Source organism: Apus apus, chromosome 3, assembly GCF_020740795.1.
Source record: "Apus apus isolate bApuApu2 chromosome 3, bApuApu2.pri.cur, whole genome shotgun sequence".
NCBI classification, from domain to species: domain Eukaryota; kingdom Metazoa; phylum Chordata; class Aves; order Apodiformes; family Apodidae; genus Apus; species Apus apus.
This window is the reverse complement of record NC_067284.1, coordinates 54,710,750-54,726,988: the sequence shown is the minus strand read 5'-3', so window position 1 is coordinate 54,726,988 and position 16,239 is coordinate 54,710,750. Positions and strand designations below refer to the sequence as shown.

Genomic DNA, 16,239 nt, shown 5'->3' with positions numbered 1-16,239 from the left:
AGCTTCAGAATACCTCAAATTGTCACTGAAACTGAGAGAAAGGCTGTTGGGTGCTAGCGGCAGTAGGTGTCCAGCAGTCAGGCATCTCGCTACATGATCTGGATGGCAGGGTTAGCCTGCCCCTTTCTCACATGGAGCTGGTGTTACCAGCCTCCTGCAGACTTGGCAGCGTGTCAGAGCTGCCAGCCCACTCACACATATATGTGGGTACAGGATGGGGCCCTGAAACTGTGGTGGATCTGGCTGGGTCCTGCTTAATCTGAATGTACAGCTGTTGGCAGACTCAGGTGACACATCCTCTCCTTAGTGCTTTACCTGTCAGCATAAAAAGTTACAAGGAGTGTCATCTATCATACATTTTGCTGAAAGTGAGGAGATGATTTACCTTTTCCATATTAGGATATAATTTTCTTAATTTCAGAAACAAACCCATAGTCTTAAGGCTATCAAAAGAAAAATCTAGTTTGTTTTTTCTGTGAGCTTTTATGTTTTTTATAGTCTTGAGGTCTTGCAAAACGATGATTTTCCTAAGCTAAAGCTCTGTCGAAGGTGGAATTTTGTTAATTAAATAAATGTGAAATAATGTTTGTTACCATTCTAGGTGCACAGCTACTTGTCATCTTCCAAGTGCAAGACTTGTACCAGTAGCTAGTACTGAGAGAGGTAGGACTCATCTTTAAGACTCCATATTCTATATAGTTTCTGACTTTTCTGTAAATAAAAACAGCTGTTAAAAATGCCTCTGGCTATTATATTAAAGGATGAGCATTTGAGATACATGAGAGTTGCTCAGAGAATTGAGAAGTTTTCAGGAGAAAAAAAATGTCCTAAGATCCATTTTCAGATTCAATAGCAGAGTCCTCATATCATATGAAATGTAATGTGATTGTCCATGGCTCTAATAAAATCTTTATTTTTCCACCAAGCTTTCATCTATAAAAATCAAATTTATCCAGCATTAGTCTGCATTTTGAAAGGGACAGGGTTTTTCTGGAAATAGATATGAAAGTAATCCTTTATGGTACATTAATATAGAAGAACAATAATTTGTTACATTTTCTTCACACAGAAACAATCAGCTGGGAGATGTGCGTAATAATTGTCTTTGTCCTTCATTGTCACAGGCCATTAGCTAATGAATTTAAGCTGTACTTGGCTCTTGCTCCAATAAGGAAACTACATTAGAGATCTTGTAGCCCTGGCATGATATAAAACCTTTCAGTGGGTTTTATTTTAGTCCCACTGAGGTGATGCTGCCATGGACTGAGGAATGCATCATGGTTTTGCGGTAAGCGATGAGGTCAGCATTATCTGATGCAGTGAGTCAAGCAAGTTGAAGTGCATCTACGGTTATTGAAGTTGCCAGGTGCCAGAGTCTCTTTGGCTCCTTGTAATTTAGCCAAACTTTTCAGGCCTGCTTTTGTGGCTGTTTCAGGTTCATCGTTTGAGTAGGAAGATTGGCTAAATTTGGCTCAGCTATTCTAAGATTAATGCTAGGGAAAATAAGCAGTTTGGGCAATGCTTTAAATAAGTAATAGGAGCATATAACTGTACGTTGAGCAGTCCTACCAGCTTTGTAGTTTGCCTTCTCAACTAGAAGGCTGGCAAAATAAAATCTTGTGATGGAAGAAGTGCTTTTCACTGTCCTGACAAAATCCACTTGCATTCTGGCTATTTGCAGAAAAAGATTATATGCAAATCCGTGACAGAATCTGTTTAGCAATTTCTCTTCCCCCAGTAAAATTATTTTAGCCTACTGGAAAGGGAATTGCATTAGATTGACTGTTTGTAGTGTATCTTGGTCCATCAAAAAGCACCTGAGTATTTTAAATCTTACTTTTAATGGTGGATAAGTATTGTTTTCCTCTTGTTGTAGAGAGAACTAAGAGGCTGCTAACCTTTGGCAGAGCTGGGAATGGATACCACTTTCAGACCTTCAATCAAACTGCTTCTCTACATGTGTCCTAAGTGGCTTGGCTGGGGCCCCACCACTCCTCCCACAGATCAGAGCACACAGGAGGCTTCTCCCTGCAGCTCCATCTACCCTCAGCAGTCCTAGGCCAGCTCTTAGGAGCTGTTGTTGCTGGACTGGGCACCTGCATCCGCAGCCCAGCAGGCAGAATGGAGAAGCTTCCGAGCCGTAACACAGGCAAGTAGCTGGATTGCTCTGCTGGGTGCCAGCTGGTGTAGCCTCAAAAGGCGTGCTCCTGCTGCTGAGCCATACTGGATGACACCAGTCCCCCAGCTATGCTGTCTTTCCTCCATCTGTGTCACAGCTGGGAAATGACACACCATTCCTACTGCTTCATGGGTTTTGCCTACTCCCAGGAGAGAGACAACTCATGAGTTCGGTTGCATTGTTGCCCCTTTTTTGCAGAACAGCAGGAGTCAGAGACAAAACCCATGTCATTGTCATTTGTGTTGGGCATTTTATCAGTATCAGAAAAAGGGTCTTAAATTTCTGAGCATTACTTTGTATCTGAGGTTTGAGGTCATGGATGGCTTAGATGTGGAAAAAAATGGATGGTGAGCATGTGATACACATCTGCTACCTGCAGAGGCTCTCAGGACAGCAGTTGTGGTGTGATTCTGCATCTGTTCAGGGATTATTGTTCTGGCACAAGCTGCAACACTGCAGCATTCAAGGGATGGCTGTGGCAAAACAGTGGTCAAGTTTTGTTGTGTCATGTAGAGAGAAATGGTGGCAGACAGCTGGCAGCAAAGGCTATTTCATCTGCAAAGTGGTGTGAGAAATTAGTTGGGACTGCCCCTCCTTTTAACAGGGAACATTTGCTCCCTTACCTCTTTTATCTTCGTAACCAGTCTGAGGTGTACACGGCCTGTGGATCCCCATTCAGTTGTACCATCTGCCTACTCAGGCAAATGTTTTAATAGATAGTGAAGGAAATACTCTGAAGGCCATATCCAAAAATGTGATGCTTCAGTGTCAAATGAGCATTGCTTGCAGCAGAGTAAATGGCTGGAAAACATTGGCGCTCTGAGGTGTGCAGAGAGCAGGTGCCAGGTAGCAGTGATCACCTGTTTTTCTGAAGTGGCCACACTTACATCCCCACTGACAGGGGCTGATTCACACTAGAAGTAAATTCAATATGCATGAAAGGACTCTTGTTCTTCTTCAGCGGAGAGCATAAAGAAAGACTGTCAGACAAACTAATCTCTCTCTGGTACTTTCTTTCCAACGTTGCTGAGCTGTCATTTCTCCTGTGCTTTGCCAGAATGGTATATTCATTGTTTCCCAAAACCGACAGATTTTGCTGGCTTGGATGATACAGAAATTTTTGCAGAGAGAGGCTGAGATGCCTTTACCAGCCTCTTGCTGTTGCTGTGTAACTCCTTTGCTGAGGTCCAGAGCACTGGTTAGAGATGAAAGGAAGGTATCTTGGTGAATGGTTACATTGTGTATCACTGAGTGCAGTCATGGAATCATTCCCAGCTCTTTCCCTGGGCTGGGAGCACATTTGCTGGGGTTTTGGGATTCTACTTTTTCTGGAGATAAACCCATTTATGCCCCGAGATCCTTGATTTTAAAACTAGTGATTCAAGATCACCCCAGGCACCACTGTGTCACTTAGCTGCAGTTAGAAAGTAGCCCAAACTAGAGATTTCCTTATTTTTTTGTGCTTCTAGGTTTCTAGGCATATGTGAGGAGTCAGTAAGATTCCTAAAACTCTTCAGAGAAAAAAAAATCTGGATATCTCAAAACTGTGGGTATCTACATTGAGCAACCTCTTTCAGCTGGGCACTCACTGAGGAGTCTGCCACAGGGATACATGGTCAGTGAGGTTGTATGTCCTCCACAATCTCTTGCAGAGCAATTTAGCAAAAATGAGATGCTGAAGTGGGCACACTGGAGGAGCCCAAGCACCACCATGGTCTGGCAAAATGAGTCCTATATCATATTTGTAGTGAGCTCTAACATTTTTTTTTCTAACTGTGCTTCAACCAGCCACTCCCTAAGTTATTCTTGATATAAATGCCATCAGCGAATTTAGGTTATGACCTTAGATATTTCATGTACTTTTTTTTTCCCTTGGAAAAGGTGATTTTTAGGTCCTCAGGGCAGCCAGTGAGGCTGCAGAGATCAGGAAGAGGCTGAAGAATAGTGGTCCCATTCTGTAGCTTGGGGTGGCTGGCTTTCTGTGTAAGTGAAACCACCACAGGGATTAGTCAGTATTTGCATATTTTTTTCCTAGTGTGGGACTGCCAATATGTAGTAGGCAGAGTTTTGGGCTGTAAGAGATCCTAATTTATTTGTTAGAAGTGTTTAATGATTGATCATCAGACAGATTTCAGCCCACACCTCTGCCAGAGCATGTGCACCAGAATGCTCTTTTTGCCATTGTACCAGGACTACCTGCAAGAGGTACCTTTTCTGCATGGCATAATATATATTCTGTGGAGGACCTAGTAAGCAAGGTGGTACACTCTGTTAAAAGTAACTTGCAACACCATTTCAATCCATGTGGGTTAATCTGGACATACTGAAGAGCAGTTTCTGAGTCTGGAATTACCTAACTTGGCTGTGATTATTTTGTTTCATTTCCATATTAACTAGAGATATTATCTATTTTTGGTGGCTGCTGAGATTTTAAAAGTTGGAGTAGGAAACTTTGCAGTCAGTTTTACAACACAATTAATTGCTTGCCCTTTCAAAATGAGTTCTCTTCACACCATTTCTCACCTGCCCAACACCATGACCAAAGTCTGCAAACACTTGTCCATTTGCACATCTTGCAAATATGAATGGGTCCATGGGGCTCATTTTCATTAGCTATAATTTTGCTAACTATAAATCTTCTGCAGGACAAGGCCTACACGCCACATATACATATTCCTGCTCTGCACTTTGGGATTCTTTTCATCAAGCACTAATGTCCTATTGTATGTTCTTTGGGATTCTGGTTGTGCAAGTTGTTAGATACAAATTTCCTCTTACTCTGGTAGGAGCACCAGTTTGCATAATAGATTGTCTTATCACATCTGCAAGGTAATTGCTTCTAGACAGGTTTCCAAGAAGGCCTCAGATTTGATCTATGATGGTCTATGCATTGAAAATGTCTGTATTCCAAGGAAGTACAATTACGGTTACTGTTAACCTCTGCTACTCATGTATTGTGTGGGTGACTGATGGTGTAGATCCGAAGTTAACTAGGTGTTCTCTTTAAAGGCGACACATGATATGTTTGGGCAAAGAATAATTTCCTGCATAATCTTTAGAGACATTTTATAATTTCTTTGCCATTTATGCAGAGTTATAGAAATGCAGTTAAAATCCTTTAATTTTTTCCAGTTTGGTATTCTGATTGCGCATCCAGCTACTAACTTTCTAATAAACAGGATCCCAGAAGAAAAAATATTGTATGGGCTATACAACATTCAATCCTTGTCCTTCCCACCTTTGAATCTGCAGTTTCATTAGATGCCTCCATGAAGCATCTACAGTTGGTCAATCAGAGGTCTGACATATTCAGTGTCATGTTGAATTTGTGTGTGTGTAAGAGCTAGGAAGCAAATCTTCCTCTGAACTTGCTCCATCTTGTATTTTCTACCATAGTTCTTAGAAAACAGTCTTTCTGTTCATAACGTCTGTCTGTGGAGAAAGTCTTGCTTTCTCACTTGTGCTGCCATACCTATCTGAGATGCTTTTTCCAAATCTTAGCCATAGGTTGCTCCTGTCTTTATCTTGTCCAGAGCTGTGGCCCTTTCACTCAATAGCTGTCTGTTGGTGGTACTTTGCTTAACAAGCAATTAGGTTATGAAAAAAAGATATATTAAAAAAGAAGGTCATGTTTAAGGTTGAAAACAACTGTAGAAAAAAAAAATAATAATTATTACAATCAGAAAAACTGAACAGTTCCAGAGAATCAAGGACATTGCTCCTAAAGGGCATCTTAAATTAACAGCTGGATTATTTGGTGAGAAATGTGATATTTATTTTTAAAATAGAGGGAGAAGGGCATTCCTTACCTCATTAGTGCTACAGGATGGCCTATACAAGCATAATTATACTTTGTAAAAAGGCTAGGGAGACCACACAGGAAGGGTATTGAAGAACTGGAAAAGTTACAAGAGACACTAAGCATGATAAAAGATCGAAAGTTGTTATTTATGGACCAAGTACAGCCTGCTACTTTTTTTTCTTACTACTTTATTTTTTTAAGAGAGAAATGGGGGCCATTAAGACGTACACGATTCTCAAGGATTTCAAAAGGTGAATGACAAAAGTCATTCTCAGACCATTGCAAGCTAACAGAACTGATAATAAACTTGGAGAGAGCAGTGTTAATCCAGAGTTTTATGATACAGAATAGGGAAATGCTGTCTGTAGGGTGTGAGCTTCACCATCAATACTCCATCTTTTGTCTTGCCTCCACAGGCTCAACTGCATTGCAGCTTCTGCATTTTAGGAATGTGACTCCTATCCTACACCTTGTCAGCAGATAAATACAACGTCCCCCCTCCTGCTGAGTGGTTTGGGATGAATCTCAGCCAGACAAGAGAGGGAAGGACAGGTGAAGATGTTTTTAATCTGCTTTTTTTGAACCAGCCTGCTTGACTTGACCTACAACATTTGGGCAGAGGGGTTAAGTGAGACAGGCAGGACAAGTGCCTCCAGTGTAGCATAATGAAGCTGGTCACAGGAGAGCAAAGGGGTTGTGACATGAGGCTGCCACCGGAGGACAGGCCTTTTGGGTACCCCATCTGGCACAGAGCCTGGAGGGGAGGCACTCACTGCCTGGTTGAAGACTTGACAGGGTCTCACCACATACCAGTGCAGGCTCTGGCCACACAGCAGGAGAATGGGAGAATGAAGGAATCCATAAAAAAAGAGGTGCTGGTGAGTTAGCCCAGCCTGTCTCTGCAGACTACCCTTGGCAGCAGACCTGGTGTGAGCCTGCTGTCTGGGGGGGCAGGCCCTAGAGGTCCAGCAGGATAGGAGCCTGTGCACAGCTCAGTGCCTGTGGCTGGGAGCAGGCCCAGGCTGGGGACACCAAGCAGGTGAAGCTGGTCTGTGGTAAGTGCTTCACTAGCCTGGCCAGCCTGCCTTGGCCCATGGCAGAGCATTAACAAACACCAGCCGGCCACAGCGCATCCTAAAATCTGTTTCTTTTGCTGGTAAGGCAAGAACAAATGGTGATGTTTTTATGCCTCGTGCCTTAAGTGCAGTTGGGAGTGTTGCTGAAATGATAATGCTTTCCTTACAGGCTGTGATAGCAACTGGGCTGGCTAACTCTGCAGTGTGGGAATGGCCTTTCCTCAGCTGCCAGTCTCCAAGTCAGGCTCTCATCACACAGGTAAAACAGGGTATTCCGCCCCTCCCCCTTCTCCTCCCAGATGTCACCAATATCTAGCAGAAGGAAAATTCAAAGCATTTTTTCCTCTAGTATATAATGGGTATTGGGTGCCATCAGATTATGTGAAAAGAGAGTCCAGTGGATTTTTTTCCAGCAACAAACAAGAAATAAAAGCAGGGAGGAGCAAAAAATAAAATTGTTGCTGCATATGTTTTTATGATATGCTCTGTATATGTCTTTTTTAATTACTGCTGAGATGTGAAGAAACAAAGAAAAAAAGCAGGCAAGTGTGCTGCCACAGGACTTGGTGAGCATTACTTGTTACAGAAGCGAATTTTAAGGCATCACGTATCAGTTAGCTACATGTACTGGGAATCAGGAGGATGGCAGTTTATCCACATCTACTGAGGTCAGTGCAAGTTCTCCCCTCCCTTCAATAACATGGGATCAAACTTTTGATGGGATCTAGAAGAAAGTTTAAAATGTAGCAGATAAAGGTAACCTCACATGCATGGCCCATTGCCTCAAAAAGCCAAATGCTCTTGTAAACTTGACATAACCTGATTAGTTGATTTCCTCAGTGATATTTCTGCAGGTTCATATACAGAAGGACAGGAAAGCTGAGATTTATAATGATAGCTATTTCTAGCAAAGGTAATTGCTTTATTGGTGAACAACCTGTCCTTAGTCATGCTGATGATGAGGCACTGCATGATAAGGGAGAGGCTGTATAGCTTTAAAGCTTAACAGGCAGTAACATAAATAGAGCATAGATCATCTTTCTACTTGGACCAGGAGGCTTGCAATTACCACCATCAAGCCAAAGCCAGGAAGCAGGAGTCAAATTCCAGAAAAAAAAATTAAAAAATCAGGATTTCTTTGGAGATTGTGAGGGAGGCTGGACATTTCATTGTTGCCATAGCGGGGGAAAAAAGGGAACCACAGAGCTTGAGCATGTATTTTTTGATAGTTAGGGTGTCCTTGGTGGAACCAGCTGCTTATAAAGAACCAGGTCATGTTGCTCTGGGGACTCATGGCCTGCCCCGTCAACTTCCCAATTTGAGCAGCATCCTGCTCCATGCCATTTCCAGAATGACAAAGATGAGGGCGTGCTCAGATATACACAAATACACTTCCTCTCGGGTTTCCTTCCCAGGGAAGGAAGGCAGCAGTTTTGATAGGAAGATGGTTTAAAAAGATCGCATCATACATATTATATATCTTTAAATAGTGAAACAGCATGTGCCTATTCATCACATGACTATTTTTCCTGCTTGCAGGAGAGAAGGTCTTTGACACTGTATCATGCACTATTTTTTTCATAATCAGGAGGATCCTTCTGGGAGTTGTGAGAGCTGTTCTTTCTGCTTTTGCCCAATACTCACTTCTGAGGCCACTCTAGCATAACTGACTTTGCTTGTTTTCACTATCAACCTCATCATATGAAATTAAGTAAAAATGTGACTGTCTTTCTAGATTTTGTCTCATATCCTGAACCATGCTCTAGGGCTGAGCTATGGATTCTGCTGGATGACTGGCACAAATCAGTTGTACAGTTGACAAGACTGGTCCTGAGGTCTTCTCAATACAGCAAAGTCAACACAGGGGTTCCTTGCTGATCCATCAGAGTGTTCTGACCAGTGGAAGGGCTATGGGGTTCTTCATCCGTGCTTTTGCTAATCCCTTTTTGCCAGTCATTGGTTCTTTTGGGCTGTGAGCTGCCAACCAACAGAGGTTAAAAGGGCTTTTAAGCTGGTCTTGTCTAGGACTCAGTCCAGTAACCTGAGAATGCTGTGGTGGCCTCCAGCTTCCAATCTGCAGGGGAAGATCTCTCCCTTCTTTCCAGAGTAATTGCACACACCCTTCAAAATCTCCTAGAGCTTGCTCTAAAACTGCAAGAGCTGAGAACTGCAATTCTTAAAAACTGTAAAATAAATAGATAATCTGTAGGATAATTGCCTGTGTTACAATTATCTCCATGCAACAAAGGAAAAAGTGGCCTTATGCTGTGTACATTTTAGGCCTCATGTAACTTGAATCCGAAAGCTATGAAGGAAATGGAAAATGTTAATAAATAATGATGTTTGAAACACAAGTCATTGAACAAACCACCAGACCTTCTGTGTTTATCTGCAGGACAGAAAATGTCTATTTCAGTTTGAGGAAAATATAATCTTGGACAAAGGTATGTCTTAGGAATTAGCTGGAATGCTGTATGGTATTCAGAAGATAAATCAGAAGCTTACAGATGAACTCTTGGCAATACATACAGAATAAAGACAACTTTTGAAATAAAATCAGTAAACGGACTACTTGACATTTCCCTGGTACAAGGAACCAAAGATCTCCTTAAGGCCACTGGAATTTTAAATTATTTTGTTTGATTCACTTTACAGCTGCCAGATTTCCATGAGGTATTTTCCAAGTCAGAACCAAGCATATGTGTGCTCCAGACTGTGCGTTTGCAGTCTGATGTGTGCTGGAAATCCTGGCCTCATTTCCCTATTAAGTGCAGGTGATCTACACTTAAAAAAACAGTGTGTTGGAATTAACACACTCCCTTAAGTGTGTTGGAGTTATCCTCTGTGTGCTGACCAGCTGCAAAACTGGGATGATAATCTTAGACAAATGTGCAAAATCTTAAAATTTTAATCATAGAATCATTAAGGTTGGAAGGGACCTTAAAGGTCATCAAGTTCCAACCCCCCTGCCATGAGCAGGGAACCCTACCACTAGATCAGGTAGCACAAAACCTCATCCAACCTGGCCTTAAAAACCTCCAGGGATGGGGCATCAACAACCTCCCTGGGAAACCCATTACAGTTCCTCACCACCCTTACAATGAAGAATTTCTTCCTAATATCTAACCTAAATCTCCCCTCTCTCAGTTTAAAATCATTACCCCTTTTCCTATCACTACCTTCTCTGATGAAATGCCCCTCCCCAGCTTTCCTGTAAGCCCCTTTCAAGTACTGGAAGGCTGCTATAAGGTCTCCCCAGAGCCTTCTCTTCTCTAGGCTGAACAGCCCCAATTTCCTTAGCCTGTCTTCATAGCAGAGCTGCTCCAGGCCTTTGATCATCTTAACATCCCTGGTGAGAGTTAATTCTAGCAGGGATTTGGCTCTCCTAACCTGATCCCTAGCTGCACTGACAACCTCTCTGTAATCCTCCCAGCATACCTGCCCTAGCTTCCACGCCCCGTATGCTTCCTTCTTAAGTTTGAGCTTTTCTAGGAGCTGCTTGCTCATCTATGCCAGCATCTTGGGAGTTTCTACTTGACTTCCTCTTAGTTGGGATGCAACACTCTTAGGCCTGGAGAAGGTGATCCTTAAATATCAACCAGCTTTCATGGGCCCCTCTACCCTCCAGGATGTTATCCCAAGACACTCTCTTCAGCAGATCCCTGAGGAGGCTGAAATCTGCCCTCCTGAAGTCAAGGGTAGTAAGCTTGCTGTGAGCCCTCCTTGCTGCCCTAAGGATCTTGAACTCCACCATTTCATGGTCACTACAACCTAGGCTGCCCTTGAGCTCAGCATCCCTCACCAGCCCTTCCTCATTGATAAGGACAAGATCCAGCATAGCACAAAAATATTCAGGGAAAAAAACAACAAGCATTTCCAAGAAAATCTGTATGAGTAGTACAACTGTCTTTCATGTTCTTGTGCAATAATCCAAGAAGGAAAATCACTGCCTCTTCCAGGACAGCTCCAAATAGGCAGAAAACGCATGCCCTCTGGCAGCTCGTATAAGTAAGTCTGTCTTGAGAGAAGGCAAAGGAATGAAGAGTAACACATTAGAAGCAAAGGGCTGACCTTTTAAATAGCTCAGATATTCACCCTTTCCAAAGTAACTTTGTTCAGCTTAGGCCTGTGGCTGTCCATACAGTCATTTGTTTTCTCCTTTCACTCCAGACAACTGCATGCTGGCAGACACTATGATAACCTGGCACAGAGAGAGGCAGCCCAGGGAAGAGGAGGGAAAGAGTGGGATAAGGAGCTTCCCAGTCTGTGTATCAGGCTTGAATTCCACTTGGTTTATCATGGGAAAGAACACAAAAGAGGACTGCAAAGGCCCAGGGTTCAGTTTCACAGCTCCTTCAGACCTCTACTGCATCATCTTACTTCCCTGTACATCCACTTGACAGCTGACTTGGTTTCATCCTTGCTGGGCTGATACGTTTAGGAGTAGCTCCCACATCATCTCACACAACCACGTTATCCCGACTCTGGAATCCACTTGTTGCAAACTGCGTTTTGGAATCTAAGCAGCTGCCGGGGCACATGGAGAGGCTTCAGAAGGTAAGTGGACGTAAAGCAGAGTGGCATTTTCTCTCTGAAGCCGAACAAAGCACCATTTCAGTTTAGATTAAGGCTGGAACCCAGGGCTTGCCTCTGGCTCCCGAGACCCCCAAAACGGCCCTGCGCTGCAGGAGGAGCGCTCAGCCAGGGTGGGGAGGGGGAATTCCTGGCCTACCTCCCACGGGCATCACCCCTCGCTGCTCCCTTCTCCCCTGCAGAGACTTTTACATAAAGCTACGCAGGACATCCAGCCCCTGATGTTCGGGTGAAGTTCGCGGAGCGCCCCATCAAGTTAAACCCCTCGACGACTACCGCCCCGCCGGCCTCGTTGAGTTTCCTACCCCACTGCCATCAACTCCCCACCCCCACAAGGACTCCAGAGCCCCTCCAGGACCTGGGCTGGATGTGGGTCAGGCCTGGACCCACACCCCACCGCCCTCCCTGCCCCTCGCGGTGTCTTGCCCTCCCTTTCCCGCCGCCTCCGCTCCCTCCCGCCGCCGCCCTCCCCCTTCGCCCGCCCCGCGCCCACCTGACGGGCGGCACCGGCACCTCCCGCCTCGGCTCCCCCCCAGCCCGGCCCGGCCCGCTGGGCTCCCCGCCGCTCCTCCCAGCCCCGCAGCGGCCCAGCCCGGCTGCCGGTCCCCGGGAGCCGGTGGCGGCGCCGCGGCCCTCCCTGACAGCCCGCTCCCGGCACCACGCCCACCGCCCGGCTTTAGGAAGGGCCGCCGCCAATGGCCGGACGCTTTCCCGCTGACGGGCGGTTGCTCTCGCCTATCGAGTGGCTTCTCCTCGCAAGAAACCCGCCTCCCCCGGCGTGGCGGCCGGTCAGGAGGAGGAAGATGGGGCTGGGGGCGGGCGCAGGCGGCCTGCGAGCCCCGGCCGCGCTCCCCGCCTCCCTCGCTCCGCGGCGCGGGGAGCGGCCCTTTGGCCCGCAGGTGATTGACGCGGCGCGGCAGCCAATGGGCGGCGGGCGGCGCTCGGCGGGGCCAATGGCGCGGCGGGGGCGGGCGGCGGGGGCGGGCGGAGCGGCGGGCTGGGTGAGGCGAGGCGAGGCGAGGCGCAGCGCCGGCAGGAGGGCGATGGTGGCGGCGTGAGGCGCGGGGGGACGCCGGGCTGCCTGCCTGCCTGCCCGCCCGGCGGAGGGAGGGAGGGAGCAGCAGCAGCAGCAGCAGCAGCAGCAGCAGCAGCAGCAGCAGCAGCAGCAGCAGCGTGTGCCCGGTGCTCGCCATGAGGCTGCGGGAGGACGGGGGCAGCCGCAGGGCGCTGCCGCCGGCGGGGCTGCCGCAGTGATGGGCAGCGGCAGCGCTGCCTCTCGCCCGCCCTGTGGTGCCAGGGCCGCCCGTGAGGAGCCGGCGGCAGGTGAGTACCGCGGCGTGCGGGGACCCCCGCGCTGCCCCGCGGCGCTTCTCCTCCCGTTCCCCCTGCCGCCTCTACCCTCCTCTCCAAACCTTTCCCCCCCGCTTCCCCCCCATCTCGCTCCCCGCCTTTGGCGTCTTCATTTTTAAACCCCAACGCCTTCTGGCCAACGGCTGCGGCGGGACGGCGGGCGCTGCCCCGGCGGCCTGGGAGCTGAAGTGACAGCGGCCGGTGCGGGGCTCTCCTCCCCCGGGGGCTCCGTGGGGGCGGCCGCCTCCACGGGGGATATTCCTGGATCCCAGGCTGCCTCCTGGCTCGCTCTGGTGCCATCCAACCCTGCCTTCTCGCCAGGTGCGGCCCCCTTTTGCTTCCTTCCCCCTGCTCCTCATGAAGACGCTTTTTCCTCCGCCACCAGCAGAAAAGCTGCTTTCCTTTGGAGGAAGGAGACCCGTCTGGGTTTCTCCTCTCCCTGTTCAGCTGACGAACGTTTCTCAGCTCAGGGTGGAAAGGTATTTCCATTCCAATACGATGCAGCGAGGAAGATGGGGAATCCTGGGCAGCCAGGACTCTCTGGAAATGCTCCTTCCTATTTCATCCTCACCCTTGCACAGGCATTTAAGTAGTTACACTCCCTTGCCGATTTCTTGGCTGTTCCTTCTCCTTGGAAAGAGAAATAAGAGCGGGAGGTGTGTGTGTGTGAGAGAGGAAACAACTGTTACACCTTTTGTCATCAAGACAAAGAACTTGTCTTCGTCTCCCTGGCTCTGGGTGCATATTGGCAACACCTCAGCCACTCTGCATTGCTTCCTGGAGATGCTTCATAAGGATACAGCGTGGCCCTGACCTGCCCTTTTTTGTTGTTGTTGCCAGTTGTGATGGTACTGATAACAGGACATGTTGATGTTTCCAAACAGACTCGTGGTTTGCATTCCTGAAATTGCTGCAGCATTCTTATTTATTTGATTAATTGGAGGAGGGGGGTGACAACAGGAAGGGGGTATGTTTTTGTGGTTTATTGTAGTTGTTTGCAAGGTACGAGATCACGTGCGATTGCAGCACTGTTGTATGGAGTATGCTAACTAATGCTTTTCCCCCCTGTCTTATTTGTCTTCCAGTCCTGCAGTCTCCACATCATCTACTGTGTAAGGAATGATGATTCCATGAAAGAACTTCCTTTCAGTTACCTGCCTGCTCCTATTTCATGCTGCTTCTGGCCGATGATGAGCCATTCAGCTAGACTGGGATTTACCGTGAAGAAGGGAGAGGCAGAATGTGACTTTTAGACATCCCATCAAGTCTCTTGCTCACTGTTTTTACTGTGTCTGTATATAAATCGGCTAGTATCAAGCACACACACTCTGAAATCTGCATTGGTATTTGCAGAGCTGCTGCTGTGTAAGAGGACTGGTATTTCTCTCCATTATGGCTTCAGTTTGGAAAAGACTGCAGCGTGTTGGAAAACATGCATCCAAGTTCCAGTTTGTGGCCTCTTACCAGGAGTTGATGGTCGAGTGCACCAAAAAATGGTAAGAAGTGGCTCATGTTGTTGCACAAATGGTGGAATAAGTTGCTGGTGCTGAAATGGGAAGAATGTTGCCCATTTTGTATTGTTTATTATGTGTGTATTGGTCTTGCCTCCCCTCACTTTCTCCTGCCTGCCCATTGCAGAAGTAGCTGCATGGGAAGCTTGTCTTGATGGGTGCTTTGCTGCATACTTATCTTGGACCTGTTGGGGTTTTTTCTGCACTTTGATTTTCTTAGCTGGCACTGTTGCTGTCATGCAGAGGACAGTGCATCTGACTTAGTGGTGTGGTTTTGGTTGCTGCTGGTTTTGTTTGTTTGTTTGTATGTTGTTTTGTTTTTTAATATTTCCCAAGAGCTGTTTACCATCTTCCAACTCAACTCTTGGTGCTGCTTATTATATGCTGGCAACACTGTGAGATGACTGAGGCATTTGAGATCAACCCTAAAAATGATGGTATTTGAATCTGGGGTGGATAGCCATTGACTTTTTAACCTGAAGGTGTCTTGTCTCTCTTCCTTCCATATTCCTTTCCATCTTTTAACCATCATCATCCTGATGATCTTTAAGGTCCCTTCCAGTCTTAATGGGGAGAGGTAAGAGGCAGATCCTTGGGAATTGTCTTAAGGTATTTGTTTAGACAGACAAGAATTTTGTGCAGTGGCGGGTCAGTTGGATAGCTTTGGAGCTGACTAGACAGCACTTAACAGTAAACGGTACTATCTGGTGCATTTTCCTTCCTGTGCAAAAAGAGCTTATATAAATCTGCTAGGGAAGACTAGAAGCAGCTTCTAAATAGTCAGACAAAGGTTCTCCATTATACAAATACTTAAGTACTGTTTTATATGTTTGGATTATTGACTTTTGTGAAGTAATTCCTCACCTTAGTGTTAGCCTGCAGCGTCAGGGGACAGCAAAAGTATTTTCCAGACCTCGTGGACCAAGACGTTAAAATTGCCTTGTAATAAACTGCAGCCTCCTTTCTAATACTTGGCCTTTCTTCTTGTTGGCAAGTTTGGCACTTGTATTGGCCGCTTTCACTGGTTATGAGTAATTGCCTCTACAAATTCTATCTGTTGGAGTTGGAAATCTCTGTCAAGTATGCTGGAAGGCTGCTCACTGCTCTGTCTTAAAGGAACACTGTTGGGTTACTTCCTTTTTTTTTTTTTTTTTTTTTTTTTTTTAACAAGTTATCTTCTTGCCTAAAATGTTTGAAAAGATTACTAAGAAACAGAATAGCTTTAGAAGTTGAACTTGCTTTCACGGAATTGACTACAAATAAGAACATTTTAAAAGTTGAAAGAAGCTGTCATGATTATCTCGTGGGATCTACTGTCTAGTTTGGGCCAAAGAGTTTTCCACAGTAATTTTGGTTCATCAGATTTATTTCAGCAGTTGTGTTTATTGCTTTTTAAGTTTAGTTGTGTAAACTGGCCTGTTTTGGCTTTCATTTTCACTTCAATCCTTGCTTGAGAATTTGCAGAATGTTTCAGCACTGAAGTACAAACGCTGCAGGGAAATGTTCAGATTGGATCTGCAGCGAACTTTCACTTAATTTAGGAAAAAGTCACATACAAAAGTTCTCTTATAAACAATCTTGTTATTTTAGAAACAATTAGCTTATTGTTTAATCATAAACCAGAGCGCCCACCTAGCAAAATGCCTGTGTGTGAAGTAGTGAAACAGCCTTTCAAAACCTCAGATATGCAACTAATTTTTTAAAAATATGTTGTCTTTCTGAACCATC

General features: G+C 45.9%; 1 protein-coding gene and 1 long non-coding RNA gene across 14 annotated transcripts in view; one reads left to right on the top strand and one right to left on the bottom strand.

The window, feature by feature from the left end:
- Positions 1-5,788: 5,788 nt before the first annotated feature.
- Positions 5,789-12,245, bottom strand: LOC127382751 (uncharacterized). The gene is made up of 2 exons (XR_007889045.1): positions 12,144-12,245; positions 5,789-11,648 (listed from the first exon to the last, which is right to left on the bottom strand). It is a non-coding gene; the product is annotated as an uncharacterized LOC127382751 (long non-coding RNA).
- Positions 12,246-12,773: 528 nt separating this feature from the next.
- EHBP1 (EH domain binding protein 1) overlaps positions 12,774-16,239 on the top strand; it is a 231,612-nt gene continuing 228,146 nt past the window's right edge. For 9 of the 13 annotated variants that reach the window (XM_051616180.1, XM_051616179.1, XM_051616182.1 and 6 more), the window contains exons 1-2: positions 12,775-12,973; positions 14,086-14,496. In XM_051616180.1, the coding sequence (XP_051472140.1) occupies positions 14,393-14,496 (104 nt within the window). In that variant the 5' untranslated portion in view covers positions 12,775-12,973; positions 14,086-14,392. Of the gene's footprint in view, positions 12,974-14,085; positions 14,497-16,239 lie in introns of all 13 variants that reach the window. The other 4 variants (XM_051616172.1, XM_051616178.1, XM_051616181.1 and 1 more) reach the window with 1 other exon arrangement.